At 36.2% G+C, this 14,788-nt stretch overlaps 1 protein-coding gene across 30 annotated transcripts in view; it reads right to left on the bottom strand.

Moving 5' to 3' along the window:
* Positions 1-14,788, bottom strand: part of MIPOL1 (mirror-image polydactyly 1) — a 167,772-nt gene that overhangs the window by 121,609 nt on the left and 31,375 nt on the right. For 24 of the 30 annotated variants that reach the window (XM_015865032.3, XM_085550450.1, XM_085550446.1 and 21 more), the window contains 3 exons: positions 6,689-6,881; positions 5,391-5,523; positions 3,715-3,820 (listed from right to left, as the gene is read on the bottom strand). The exons of 5 other annotated variants lie outside the window; for them this stretch is intronic. In XM_015865032.3, the coding sequence (XP_015720518.2) occupies positions 3,715-3,820; positions 5,391-5,523; positions 6,689-6,881 (432 nt within the window). The remainder of the gene's footprint in view (positions 1-3,714; positions 3,821-5,390; positions 5,524-6,688; positions 6,882-14,788) is intronic. One more of the 30 variants, XM_085550466.1, reaches the window with a different exon arrangement.

Genomic DNA, 14,788 nt, shown 5'->3' with positions numbered 1-14,788 from the left:
CTTCTGTGCTGGAAGTTATCGGCACACAAAGTTTATTACTAGCAAGATTACTTTCTTCCTCTTACTTTATGGGATACTATATCAAACTTGAAGATAATAGTCATTTGGGTATTTGTTTTCATTTTTACTATTGAAACTATTGCTATTGCACATTCATTCAGTAAATATTTTTCAAGTTAAATCATGAAATACTAAATAACATCCACGAACATTCCCATGACAGGTTCAAGAATTCGAAAATATCACAAATGTTAATTCCCTGTATTTTCATACACACTGATTTTTTCCTGCTGTGTTGACTCTGATTAAGAATAGTATTAGATCCAGGTAACATCACATATTGCTAAAAAAGTCAGCAAAGAAATAAACAAACAAAATGTCCCTTTGTTACAGAAGGACTTGAGACAAAATATTTCTGACTGTATTTTCCTTCAGAATTATTCTTAATCCAAATACACAGAAGCGTGATAGGAACATGAAAACAAACAAACCAAAAAACCTAACAGATCCAAGGCTCTGCTGTCAACTATAGTCTATCTTCTTCAGGTGAGGTATGGTGGAAGTAGCTGTCAAAAGTTCAGGGCTTAGATAGCTTTCCGAGACTATGCTACCATTGCGCTCAATAACTGTCACACACCAGTGGCACTTTCCTCTAAAAATTTCTATATGTGCCCTGTATAATTCTTGTTAGGTAAAAATGAAGTCATCTATTATACCTGTTCAAAGTGAGATCTATTCTCTCTGCTGGTTGTTTTGTAGACTTTGTAATACCTCCATCCTTATCTTTCAGTCTGTCCTCATAGCGTGTGTGCTCCTCCTCCCTTTGCCCTCCCACAGAGGGCACTCATTCCCTTTTCTGTTCAACAGACAAAAGTTCTGCAGTCCAATATTTCACTATTTCCTTCTCTGTTCTTCAGAACCACTTCACATTTGGCATTGCCTTTTTTCCTTTACATTTTCCTAGTACCAGTTCCTTTATAAAGTGCTCTTCCCTTAATTTTTGCAGCATTGCCTCCTTCTCTCTTTTCTACTCAAGATAGGTAGGGAAACTAATCATACCTTCTAGCAATGTCTCATATGAGAGGAAATCTAACAGGCTAGGGAAGAAACGGTAGTAATCTGTGGCAAATATGACCACCAGAAATAACAGCCTCTAATGGTCAAGCATCTGCAATCAGAACTGTGAATCCCCTCCTGAACTATAAACTCCAGTCTAGAAAAATCTTAAAATAAAAATCTTCTGAAAATAAGCCATTTATTGCATGTGGTAAACATTTTTTTCCACCATGTCCCTATTCTGCATTTATTATTCACTTTTTTATTCTCACACAAACCATCTCACAAATTTGCACTTCTCCTCTTTATGTTTTTCTCTGAACAAAGTAAAAATCACAAAATGAAAAGCTTTAGGTTACTTCCTTCTGAAGACCACTATAGTAAAATTTTAAGATGGCCCTTGTCTTCAGCTTTTCTGTTCTTGCCAAAGGGCTCATTTAGGTAAAATCTATCAAAGAGAGAGTTCCATTTAAAAATAGAATTGTAATATTCCTCAAAGTAGATAACATTTTATGGTGAACCTTTCTGATGTTTTTTACAGTATAATTTGTGGAGTCATTTTCTTATCATAAAGTCAGTACAAAGCAATAATAAAAATGCAAACACCCATATTTACAAGCGTCGCTCTACCATGTGTTATATGCTGTGGTAATTAAACATTAACTAGTAACATGAAATCTCAGCAGCACGTGTTCTCCTTTCCACAAAGGAGACTTAAAGTAAGGGAAAAAAACTTTTTCCTGAAACACACTGAGTCTTTATTAGATTCTACTTGTCCATTAGAATTCTCCCCAAGGTTTTTACGACAGTCACGTATAGACCTCCACAACGACACATACAGACCTCCATAAATTCAGCTTAGTTCACATCATTCCAGATCTCAAAATATTTATTCAAACTTCGGAAGAGTCTTAGAACAGTAAAATTAGAAGCAAAAATGGTAGACTTTAACAAGGCTTTTTTTTTTTTTTTCTTTTTCCAAGCAGCTTAAGTACTAAGGCTCTTATCCTCTCTCACAGCATTTAAATAATTTTATACTTCCTGAACCACTATAAGGAGCAAAAAGGTTATCTTTTTAAAAGACGATCTTTATTACTCAATGCAGCTCTCACTAAAATTTGGCATGTCTTCTTTTTTTAATTGTAATAACTATGATAATCATTCTATCAATAAACCTGCCATGCTGTTTTAGGGCGAACATCATGCTTAGGACATAATTAGAAAGTTTAAACAGTAATGCAAGAGAAGACAATTTACTAACAAATATTTCAATTGTTTCCATAACAGGGAGACTAAATAGCATTTTGACAGTCATATATTCATTTCCAGGTTTTAACGAGGCTTTAACACCTATATCAAATAGAGTATTTATGTGTTACAGGTGCACAGAGGTAAAACACTGTGCAAACATCCAAGAACAAACACAAAACTTGGAATTCAACCCAAACAATTTGCATTAGCATTTGGCTGATGGATGGAACTATGGTATGCAGTGCAGCCTTCTTTTGTCTTCTGAAAATACAGAAAACAAGATTATTTAGGGTGTTAGAAGAGCAAAATTCTGCCTGTATTTCACTTAAACTTGACTTCTAATATCTACTTTCTCCTTTCTCATTCTCTACCACAGAAAATTTAGCAATTTTCTTCTACTTGTAATATGCACAGCCAAACTTACTCTCAGGAGTCTCATGTTAAGACAGCCATCTGTTTTTTCAGTTTATTTTCATTGCTGTTTTCCTAGTTACTCCTTATTCCAGTACTGATATTTTGGGGACAGGTATTATTACTATCAATATTATTTGAATATTTGTCCTCCACAAGGACACAACTTTACCTAGCCTACACTGTATTTGTAAACAAATAGCATGATTAATTCAGAAAAGTACTCTTATTTATTCATTTGAAACACATGGAGAATATTTCATCCACTGAGTACAAGATACACATTGGCACTTTTAAATAATAATAAAAATGCTCACCTTCATTACTTTAGAAATTTCTGAAACCACAGAATGCAAACTGTTTCCAGTCTTGTGTGTATACGAAAGGATGAATAACAAATATAAGCATGCATCCACTCTTAACTATAAACTTCAAAACCTTTCCTTTTGGCTATTTGTGTAAGTCTCTTTCACTGAAGACATAACATAATCAGACTAAAATTAATTAACTGCCAGAAGAACACATATTTTCAGGAAAAGTGCAGGTCTCTAGCTGAGGTGAATGTGCGACTACCTTCAAACACTGAGAGAGGGGTAGTATTGCTCTGAATGTGCTAAAACAATAAGTGGTATTTGAACTGCTGGTTGAAAGGTAGAGGCACTGGTAATCATTATTTCCCCTTGTTTGTTCAGGACCTTCGAACAAAACAAACAACCTTTTTGTGATTGGATTGACATGGTGTTAACAATGCATTTAATGCCCAAATCAGTATGAATACAGGTAAAGCTCCTGCTAATACCAGTACCAGGATGTTAAAGCCACCTATTTTCTAAGCAACTCTAAACAGCCACACGCACAAAAAAAAAAAAAAAAAAAAAAAAGTCAAATCTTCCCTCCTTTAGCAAATAAAGCTAACACTCACTAGGCCACGTCATATAGCAACCGCTGGTACTGTATGAGCCATATAGCCATCTGTTAAACGCTTGCCTACTATACCTGCAATCTTTTCTGCAATCTTAGCTTCTGTAGCTCTCTCTTGCAGTTCTAAGTCCAGTTTTATTGTCTTCAGCTCTTTGTCCTTTTCCAACACCTCATCTTGAAGCTGAAATGAACAAGTGTAACAAAATACTAAATTACAGTTTTCTTATCCCCAAAATACAAATATTGGTAATACCACAGAAATTCAATTTATTATATTTATTAATTTAAAGGGCAATTTTATTTATTTAAGATCAATTATCTTATCTTGCTCTTTGAGAAAAGCAGCAACGTGCATGCCATTGTTTTTATTTGGGAATCCCTTCTTCCGATAACTCTGTCTGTGGTCCTTCTTGCTAACAAAGTTCAGTTACATGGAATATGATGTAGGTGGCGTCTGTATGAGTAGACTATTTCCCATCAAGAGCACTGACATAATTTATGTATGAAGGGCTGTAAATGCATAATTTTCAATGTGCATCACCTGATAGAAAAACGATATTTTAATCTTTTAATTAGGAATTCACTGGCTCTGTTTATGGAGAAATGTCTGAGCTTACCATTGAATGGTCAAGAACATGTCATGTAATTACAGGACGGTTGAGGCTGGCTGGCCCTCTGGGTTCAACTGCTCCATCCCCTGCTCAAGCAGGGAAACCCTGAGCAAGTCGCCCAACACCACATTCAGGTAGCTTTTGGAGATCTACAAGAAAGACATTTCACAGCCTCTAGGCAGCCAGTGCCAGCACTCAGCCATCCACACAGTAAAGAAGTGCTTCCTGATAGACAGAACCTCCTGTGTTCCAGTTTGTTCTCACTGCCTCTTGTCTCAGCACTGGGGAGCATTTAGTGAAAAGGTTATACATGTTTCTGTTGTTTATGCAGATAGGACTGTGCCTAATGGTAGAAGCAACACAGTATGCAATTAGGATGGAATTTTCCTCCCCTCAACATAGAGGTATCTAGGTGAGTTTGCTATGTGGATCTGATGTACAGAAGTATGAGTTCCAGATTCAGGTCATGAAACACTGGCCTTAGTTTTGGTCCTTTTTTTGCATTTAAAAGCTCAAAAACATAATGAAGTGCTTGGGCCACCTCAAATTACAAACTGAGTGTATAATGAATTAGATCAGGTGTACTGCAGAACATAAGTTCCAGATTTTGAACTGTGTCATGGTGTCATCATTTGAACCAACTATTATAATATAGAAGCTACAATTCTGTCTTCAGGATATCAAAGTACAAGAGAAAAAAGGGATAGCAGAAGCAAAACATACTCAAATGACATATATAAAATACACTGTCTGTTCTGATAACATGAATAGAATGACAGTCATCACTATAAAGTGTTCTATTGCAAACAGTTCCACACATAATAAATATGTTTCTTGTGGAGACTCCAGTCCACAAGCTTTTTCAAGCCAAAAAAAACTTTTCCATTAGCGTCAGTGGGTTTTTTTTTATCCATGATGCAGGAACTTATGTCACTGATTAAAAAGGTCAAAGACCAGGATGAAAGATTTTTTAATTCTAGAAAAGCAGTTGTTAACCAGGCACTAAGAATCCAAAATGACTAGAAAGTCATTGTCTGAAGTGCTTAAATAGAAAAACTAAAGTAGGAACAGTTTAAAATTTATGCTTTGTGAGACAATTGTGAACTACTAAATTCTGTGATCTGAGTATCTAAATTGTACCTTTTTATTTTTGGCCCTTAGACTGTCCAATTCTTTTAAGAGGAATGAAGTTTCTGTCTTGCCACCAAAACCTGTGGCATCTTCCCATGAAGATATAAATTCAGGGACTACTTTCCCTCTTCTTTCTACAGCACTACATATAGGAGAAAGAAAAAAAAAAATAATGCAAAGAACACTTCACCTGCCCAAAATGTATGCAAAAATAAATTAACAAAATTTGTTAACTGTTACAAATATGTTCAGAAGCAATAACCAAAACATCTTTCTGTCACATCTTAAACAAGTGAGCCTAAAATAAAACTTGTAAGTATGGAAATAATAAGCAAATATGCTACAGTGCATAAAACTGATGAATATAAAGTGGCTATAAGCAGAAAATGCTTATTAGAAGGAAATATTAACATGGAAAAACAAAACAGTGAAACATTTAGGGATCAAAGTGATATACAGATTAAAAGAAACCAAATTCTTCAGGATGGACAATTTCACGTGAAATGAAAAGAGAAGATCTAGAAGTTTGTATTGCAGAAATCTAGAAGATTATAGGGCTATTTTAAATATTATATTTGATGGCAAGAGTTCCAGTTTTAAGCTTACTTTTCTTTAGCCAGAGACAGCAAAAAATGAGAGAAGATTCAATTAAGTATTTTTGTTAGAAAGACTGGTGGATTTAGCTGTTGAAGCCTTGTAACAATTATCTTTCAGTCAATAGGTAGACTCTGTTGTTCTGGCAACAAACATAAAAACCCAAACGGTCTGTAACATTAATTTTTCACTATTTGTAAATTACATTAAAATGCAAACTTCAGAAACAGCATACAAAGATGGCTGGAAAAAATCTGTCTTGAGACTTCAATATAAATCCCTGGTTATCCCTTGACAGTTACAGATAACCCAGATCTCACTTCCAGGATGGGAGCAAAATAAATAGATTCATGGATTAGAAGGGGCTATCAGTCATAAAAATAGCCACAGAAAATCTGTACCTTTGGAACTCCCATTTCTACTGTATACATTAATTTTTTTATATCACTTGCATGCATAGTTCCCATCCTAGAAAGAAATGCTATCTACAACTTTACAGAGTCATCCATTTATAATCACTTGTTTGAATTCAGCTACCTTTTCTTCATCCACTTTCCACTGGATTTCTTTGTGATTTTTAAAGAAGAAATTTAAGATCTGGGCTCTGCAGGTAAAGTATGAGGCAACCAAAGCACTTTAAACAGAGACATAGAGAGATTCACATGAAAAAAAACAACAACAAACCAACAACATATTTTGAGCTATTTCTGTACCTTGATTCTTCAGGACTGGAACTGAACTGAGCACACATAGTTGGAGGCCTTCCTTGACTCGTTACTGACAAATCTGAAAGTTTCAGTGCTTCATCTTCTGCTTGGATGAAAAAATCTGTTTTTTTGGAGGAGTTTGTATGAAACTGAAATTCTGCACAGAAGTCTTCTCTTTTCTGTCCCAGGATGTGGGTTTCTAATTGGAAGCAGATGCAAATGTTTTTTTCATTTGGAGAAAAAAGCACACACTTTTTTATCACTTAAAAATGGTTTGCTACAACATTATTTGTAGCAAAAGAGAGAAAGTACTCTAATTTCCTATTAGCATCTTCTTCATTCCACTGAGGAATGAGCACTGTGCTGCTTTCAAGTACTCTTACATCAGTACTTACTGGATTTTTCCCATGCAGTCTTGAAAAATTCACCACAATTTCCCAGTCCTTTTTCCCCTTCAATGACTGCTTAAAATGACCTTACAAATAATCTACCTATCTTTTTGGAAAAAATAATCTCTATCCTAGTGAGGCAAGATGAATTTCCACAGTAAACAAGTGGATTTTCAGACTGTGAACTAGTTTTACTTACACTGAGGTCTTTTTCCAATGCATTTTGGTTACAAAAGGAATATTCACAAGTTGTAATTAGCAGCAAACAATTTAATGTCTCAGTGGTCACTCCCAGAATTCATAAGCTCATACAACTAAAGAACACAGAGAATGCAAAGCACAAATTCTGTCAAAGGGAAAAGTCATTTGATTATAATGTTGAGTATGATAAGTAATTCTCCTAAGCCTGGCTACTAGATATTTTTAGGACATATTTCTGATATCGATGTATTTAAATAAAAGAAGGATCTACATACCAAGAATATTCTTTCATAATGCAAGAACAAGTTTTAATTATAGGACTATATTAAAAAAATGATCAGGAAGATATATAAAAAAAACTGCAAATGTAAAAAAAAAAAAAGGGGGGGGGGGGTATTTTTCACAAGTAGAGAACACACAGTGAAGCATTTGCTTATTTAATAAAGTTAGCATTTCCAGTCATTTTGGATAAATTTTACTTTAAATACTCTTTGATCCAACTTATTACTTCTATCTCAAAAAAAAAAAAAAAAAAAAAAAAAAAATTAAAAAAAATCATCAAAAATAATAAGAAACTGACATCTGCAAATTGCCTGAAAATGTACATAAATCAGCACCAAGGTGTCATGCTGCATATGAAACAGAAAAGCACAAATTCCAAGTGAAAAAATACTAAAGTATGTCTGTAAAATCAACTGCAAGAGGTTCTTTCTGTGAAGGAGGAAGGCACAGACAATGACACAGGCAACATCCTGGGAGTGCAAAGAGATGACTTCTTGTGGACTGGCTGGAGATGGTTTAACAAGTCCCTACAAAACGCTGTGCATTACCATCTTGTAGAGAAATTTTCATACATGTAGCTCATCCATATTCTCTTTATCTACAGGTTCTCTTGAATCCACTTTCACCTTTCCTCTAAACTTTAGCCACTGATTTTCATACTAGAGAAACAGACAGTGCAGAGGAATCCTTCTTTCTGAGTACTAACAGGCAAGAGGGGAACATAACCTAATAAAACACTGATTAACCATGTTACCCCTGTCTCTGCTACATTTAAGCAGTAGGGCAACTTTTCTGCACGGTTCCTTTTGCACATTATACATCTGTAGAATCCTTTTTAGCTCTCATATGTTATAAGATTAAATTCCAGATGGGCTTTGGTTTTCCAAACCCCATCCCTGCACAAAGAATACCTCTGTATTCTTCCTGATTCTGTTTCCACATCTTCTATACCTTCATTTTATGCCTGAGTTTAGTCAGGAGCAAAAGGCATTTGTCTGTCTTTGCTTGATTTCCTGCTTGTCAGGATAGATAATTTTTTAGCTTGGAGTAGGCAATTCTTGAACACCAGTGTGGTACCCTGAATACTTCATTGCTCCAGGACTGAATCTTATTTAATTCTTCCAAACAGATCACAGAGGAGTATCAACTCTCCTGATGCCCAAGGCTGAGGTTCTGCTTCTGCCCTGTGCCCTCCTCTCAGGATCCAGAACTCTACCATTTCATAACAAATGCAGCCAAGGCTGCCTCCTTCTCTGACATATGCAACCACTACTTCCTTGTTTCTAAGTACTGTGTCCAACAAAGCACCCATCCTTGTTGGCTCAGCAATCACTTTCTTCAGTAGTAGTCAACAAAGGACTCTAGAAATCATCTATGCTGTGTCTTGCTATGTTGACCTTCCAGTGGATTACCAGCATCACTGAAGTCCCCTATGAGGACCACGGCCTGTGAACATAAGGCTGCTGCTGCTTCTTATCTGCAGAAGGAGGTAAATATCTGCAGATTAATTCCTGATTAAATCACGGGCCAAATTTAAGACTGGGATACTTCATGCGCCCTTTCATTTGTAAATGAAACCATATGGAAACAAGAAAAGAATTTAGCCTGGGACTAGACCTGTTTTAGTATTTATTACTGCTAACGTTGCTTCTTTAAGCAGTTAATATTTGCTACACACCTTTCCATCCAGATTCAGTTCCCTCAAGTGCATGGGTAAGACTAAGCACCATACAGCAAATCTGTAAGTGGCATTCCTGGAAGTATATAAGATGAGACACTCATTAACTATCTTTCCCCCTGTTAGCACTGTAAAGGGGAACAAGACAGCAACCTTCTCCACTCAGAAGCAATCCATTCAAGGGCATTAAGGCTAGAAGTTTTTTCACTTGTTTAATAAAGCTGCAATTATTTTGGTGCTTTCTTTCGTGGTTTTGTTTTTTGTTTGCTTTTGACAACTTGCTAAATCTGTCATTAGAAAGCTTTAAGTAAGGCATGTTGAACATTGTCAGATCAATGAAAACAGTGTATTTTTTATTTCTAAAAATATTTCTCTATTTAGTCCACGACACTGTTCCTGACCCCACGTAATTTAGGCCTTGGTAAGTGGTAGATTCCTGTCTTCCCTTTAAACCAAGTAGCAGTGTTAATCAATGCACCTCAGTGCTTTTCTTTCTGCCTCCTGCAAATTGTATTATGCACTAATTACCAATGCTGCAGAGACACACTGGGGAGTAAGTAGCATTTGCAATAATCAGGCTGCACAAAGAACACCAGAGAAAGCATACAACAGCCTTGAAATCTTCAGGAAAAATGGTGTAGTTTTCATTAAGTGGTATCACCACCATTGATTCTGGTTCTTGAGTACACTAAACAACTTATTTTCCATATAGGATAGAACAAGTTCAGTAGCACAGATTAATATTTCACTCTATGGAGAAGTTGAACAGCTGATCTTCTGTTTTATGTATTTATCTTGAATGAATAGCTCATTCACATTGAGGGAAAGAAAGGCAAATGTTAGGAAGAAGAAATATGAAGACACTAGAAATAAAGCTGGGAATTGATTGTGGGGGAAGTAGAGAAGATAATGTCGTCATAGCTTGAAATCATAAAGGTAGAACAGAATTTGATGTTGACAAGCTGGAAATGGTTAAAAAGTCAAAGTAAAAATATTAAACTTAAAACAATTGGAAGGCAGCTGCAGTTTCTCAGAGCTTTTTCTCAGAAAGGGGGGATCAGAAGTAACAGAGGTGAAAGAGCATCGGAGAATCCTGTAATATGGAAACTGATAATACAGAAAGAAGCATTAAAGATGCAAGTGCACTGAAGGCAGGGTTTTGCCTTCAAGGCCAATGAGGCAGCAGCCTCTTTTATGCACAGCTGGTGAGATGTATTCACCATTCCACCATCCAGTGAAGCTGGATGCTTTCCTGTCTGGGATTTTTAGCACCCCACTATCCAAAATGCTCTGATCAGCTCAGAGATTTGCAGGGGGTTCTTTGAGGAACCACACAAAAAGAAAAAAGCATAATCAACAACAATAAAAACCTAGAACATGCACACAGCATTGCAGAATCTATGGTTGGCTACAATCTGCCCTACAGTGGATGATAGGGACACCAGAAGCCCCAGACCAGCTTCAAGTGTAACAATAGCTACCCTACAGCTTGCAAGTATTTGTTTTAAGTCAGTCTGCAGCACAGATAAAGCATGTTCTTGTCTGCCTGCAAAAGACTGCATAAACAAACCAGTCATGAGTGACATTTCCCAGGGGTTGGTACTGGGACCCATCCTGTTCAATACTTTTACTGATGAACTGATGAGGGGATTGAGTGCATCCTCAGTAAGTTTTCAGATGACACCAAGTTGGGAAGTGCCAATTTGCTTGTGGTTAGAAAGGCTATACAGAGGTGTCTAGGTAAACTGGATAGCTGGGCTGAGGTCAGTGGGATGAAGTTCAACAAGTCCAAGTGCCAAGTGCTGCACTTTAGCCACAACAACGCCAGGCACCACTTCAGGATTAGGACAGGGTGGCTGGAAGACTGTGTAGAGAAATAGACCTGAGGGTATTGGTTGACGCTCAGTTGAACATGAACAAGCAACGTGACAGCAAGAAGGCCAATGGCATGCTGGTTTATATCAGAAATAATGTTGCCAGCAGGAGCAGGGAAGTGATCATTCTCTATTTGGCACTGGCGAGACCACACCTCAAGTACTGTGTACCATTTTGGGTCCCTCACTACAGGAAACGATGAGGAGTGGCTGAGGGAGCTGGAATTGTTTAGTCTCAAGAAGAGGAGGCTCAGGTGAGATCTTATTGCTTTCTACAACTACCTGAAAGGAAGCTATTGGCACTGGAATGGGCAGCCCAGGGAGCTGGTGGAGTCACTATCCCCAGAAGCATTTAAGAAACAGTTAGATGTTGCACTGAGGGACATGGTTTAGTGGGAAATACTGGTGGTAAGCAAATGGTTGGACTGGATGATCTTAGAGGTCTTTTCCAACCTAACTTTTTTGGTAATTAAATTAGTACTATGCCTGATTCATTCATGAGCTGAAAACAACAATTAAGTCTTTCTGACAAATGTTCATTCACTGAGCTGTTTGACTACAGCAACTTCTACCAAATAGAATGCTTGTGAAAGGCTCAAATAACTAAACAATTCACCTCATACTGAATGATTAAAAGGCATAAATCCTGAAAATGAGTGGGAAACACTAAAGGATTTTAACAGCATAGATATGCAAGAACAGAAATTGAGGCTGTTGGAAGAAATCTGATCCTATTGCTTGGCATAAGTGGGGGAAAAAAAAAAAAAAAAGAGTTCGGTTAGGATTTGTTAACATGCATATCCCAGAAAGTGTTCTATAATTTTTAACTTTCTCTCACAGTTATATCTTTTCCAAAATCTGTGAGAGCATATTCCCAAGAAAAGGTGCAGCACTTATTTACAATAAGAAAGTAATTCATTTTTCTGGAAAACAATTACAATAGCTCTGTACAAAAGGTTTAAGCTCAGGATACATTTTCTTGAAAAACCAAAAAGCCATAAGTAAAACAAACAAGCATCTGCAGCTTTACTCACCTTTAGGTTTACTACAGATATACTTAAGATATTGCTTCTTACCCCACTTCAGTATCATGTAGTCTACTGAGAACCAGTAACTTTCAATTACAAATAAATCACTGCTATTTTATGACACGCGTCTTACTGTTCAAAGAAGAAAACTGGACAACCATTAAGACAATTATTCAGTAGGACTCAAAGATCTCACTAAATCACTTGTGTAGTAAGATACAACGGCAGTCACAGGAAACTTGATAAGATCAAGACTGAGCTCTGAATAGTTGTGTAATATAAATCTAATTCCTTTTAATTTCTCAGTGCTCTGCCTTGCCAAAACTATCACATAAAGAAGTGCCAAGGCATTGGTGCTCACGAAGAGGAAATAGCCACAAAGACGCATTGTATGTTCAGCGTTCCAACAATCGTCAAGTGAAAAGGATGAGGCAACTCTTAACAAGATAGAGTATGTGCTCTTACTGTAAGAAACAATTAACAGAACAACATTTTCTCAAGATATTTTAAAAAGGATACATAAGTACCATGATAGTCATTTTAGTATGAGTAAAACCGAAGCACACAAAAGCCATGGAGGAAATAAAACTGCAGAAGTTTGTGTTGTATCATGGAGGCTGCTACTTCACTGGTGGCCCTTGCTCCATTCTCCTCAGAGACTTGGAATCAAAGAGGCTTAATGCAGCTTGAATACTACAAAATGCAACTAATTTCAAATGGATTCCAAGAAAAATATATTATTTGTACCTATTAATGATAATGTTTACAGAACCAAAAGATTAAGAGTAATTTCAATTAATCTTCCACATTCCTTTATGATGGTAACCTTAATTCACATGACAGACTACAGTATTTCTACATTAGAGGAATAACACACAGCGTACATATATATATATAAATTTCTTGTAATTTCAATCGAAGACAGAAGAAATGAAATCGCTTTTCTCTTTACCTTGAATATAGTTTTAATACAGAAAATGTGAACAATTAAAACCACCAGTTATTTTTTTAGAAGTCAGTCAGATTAATAAAACAGTAAAACGCTAATGAATGATCATTGGCTACATATACTTAATCTGTATATACTTAATTTGCAATTAAAGCTTGCTGTATATCCCATAACATAAACACACAAAAAAAAGAAGCTTAAAATACCTTTTTGTCAGCTAAAATACAGACAAAAGTCAGAAGTTTAATGATTCATTTTTAATTCCTTAAAGGAATCTGAAGAGAACACTGAATTCATTCTGTGTTAGCAACTTAGGCAGGGGGGACATCTGTGTTACTTTGAGTGTTTCTTTATTCACCTGTACTTGCATGCAACACTGGAAACACCCTTCATAAAAAAATAAATTGAGAAGGAGATTAAGAACAGTTGGAGTTATTCTGGCAAAGGCTATTTTTTACAATTCTCTGAGGACTGATTATTTTTGTAATTAAGCTTTCCTTGTCTGTCTCTCATCAGGTCTTTCACTCTCCTATTTTGCATCTAAGCAGCAATTGAAGAAAGTACTGTAAGAAAAGGTAGAAAAATGTTTCCAAGTCCTTAAAATGTGTGACCAACCGTTATTTCAGTATTCACTGCCATTAATCATGATGCATTTATTAATGTGCAAATATCACACATTTCCTTTGGCATTCCACTCTCCGTTTGCGATTCATTAACACACTTGTTATTTTAAAATATTAGTCTCTGAGAAGACACCAGATTTTCAGTGGATTGGTCTCGTACTTGAAAAAAAAGCATTTTTATACTCTGAAAGTATCAAAACAGTAGAATCTTTAAACAGATACTAAGTGGGACTCACAGCAACACAATGTTAGCTCTAATGGATGGATGATTGTGTTTGGTCTTTTGAAACTTTGAAGTATTAGGTAAGTCTTGATCACACAAATTAATAAATCCTAAAGCTGGAGTTAACAATAACCATTACACCCAAATTCTGCAGCTTAGCCCAGCCAATTTTTCAAAAGGTCAGGTTGTGAACTGGAGAAGATCAGGGAGGTCCACCGCATAGCTTTGTTGCCAGGCATCTCTCGTCTGGATTGTTGCAGGCATTTATTAGTATTCGTCAGCAGACTCAACAAAGCAAACAAGAAATTCAAGCACGAATAATAAAATGAAATGCTGCTATATAACCCTTTGTCATTCAGCAAATATGGGACTTTTTAGCTACATTGTTCCTAAACCTGGGTTACTACTTTAATTTTTCTCCACAGTGCTGACTGAATGAGTATGCATGTGTGTTAAATGCAGAGCTCCCTTAACAACTGCAGGACTGCCATTTAATCTGTTGGTAGATGGACCATTTCCTGTGGGAACTCTAGCTATGATTTCCAGATCCACCAAATAAATCTCAGATTAAGATTCCAAATGAAACCTGCCTTTGGCAGATAAAAAATGTCAAGATGGATATAAACAGTAAAATTATAAATTATCTAGGTGTTGCACGATGACTTGATGTGCGTTTTTTGTTTACACTTTCCCCGATATCACAACTATACAAGGCATTCATCAAATGTCACACTTTCATAATATTGGAGGCATCATTAAAACTGTTTGGCTAAGGACCTTGAAGTGTTTAAGCAGTAGCTCAAAAGTATATTTGTGCAAAGTAGAAGAATAAATTTACATATCAGCAGCAGCTCATAAG

Source organism: Coturnix japonica, chromosome 5, assembly GCF_054131305.1.
Source record: "Coturnix japonica strain WE chromosome 5, WE-NBRP24, whole genome shotgun sequence".
NCBI lineage: Eukaryota > Metazoa > Chordata > Aves > Galliformes > Phasianidae > Coturnix > Coturnix japonica.
This window is presented reverse-complemented; position numbering and strand designations above follow the sequence as displayed.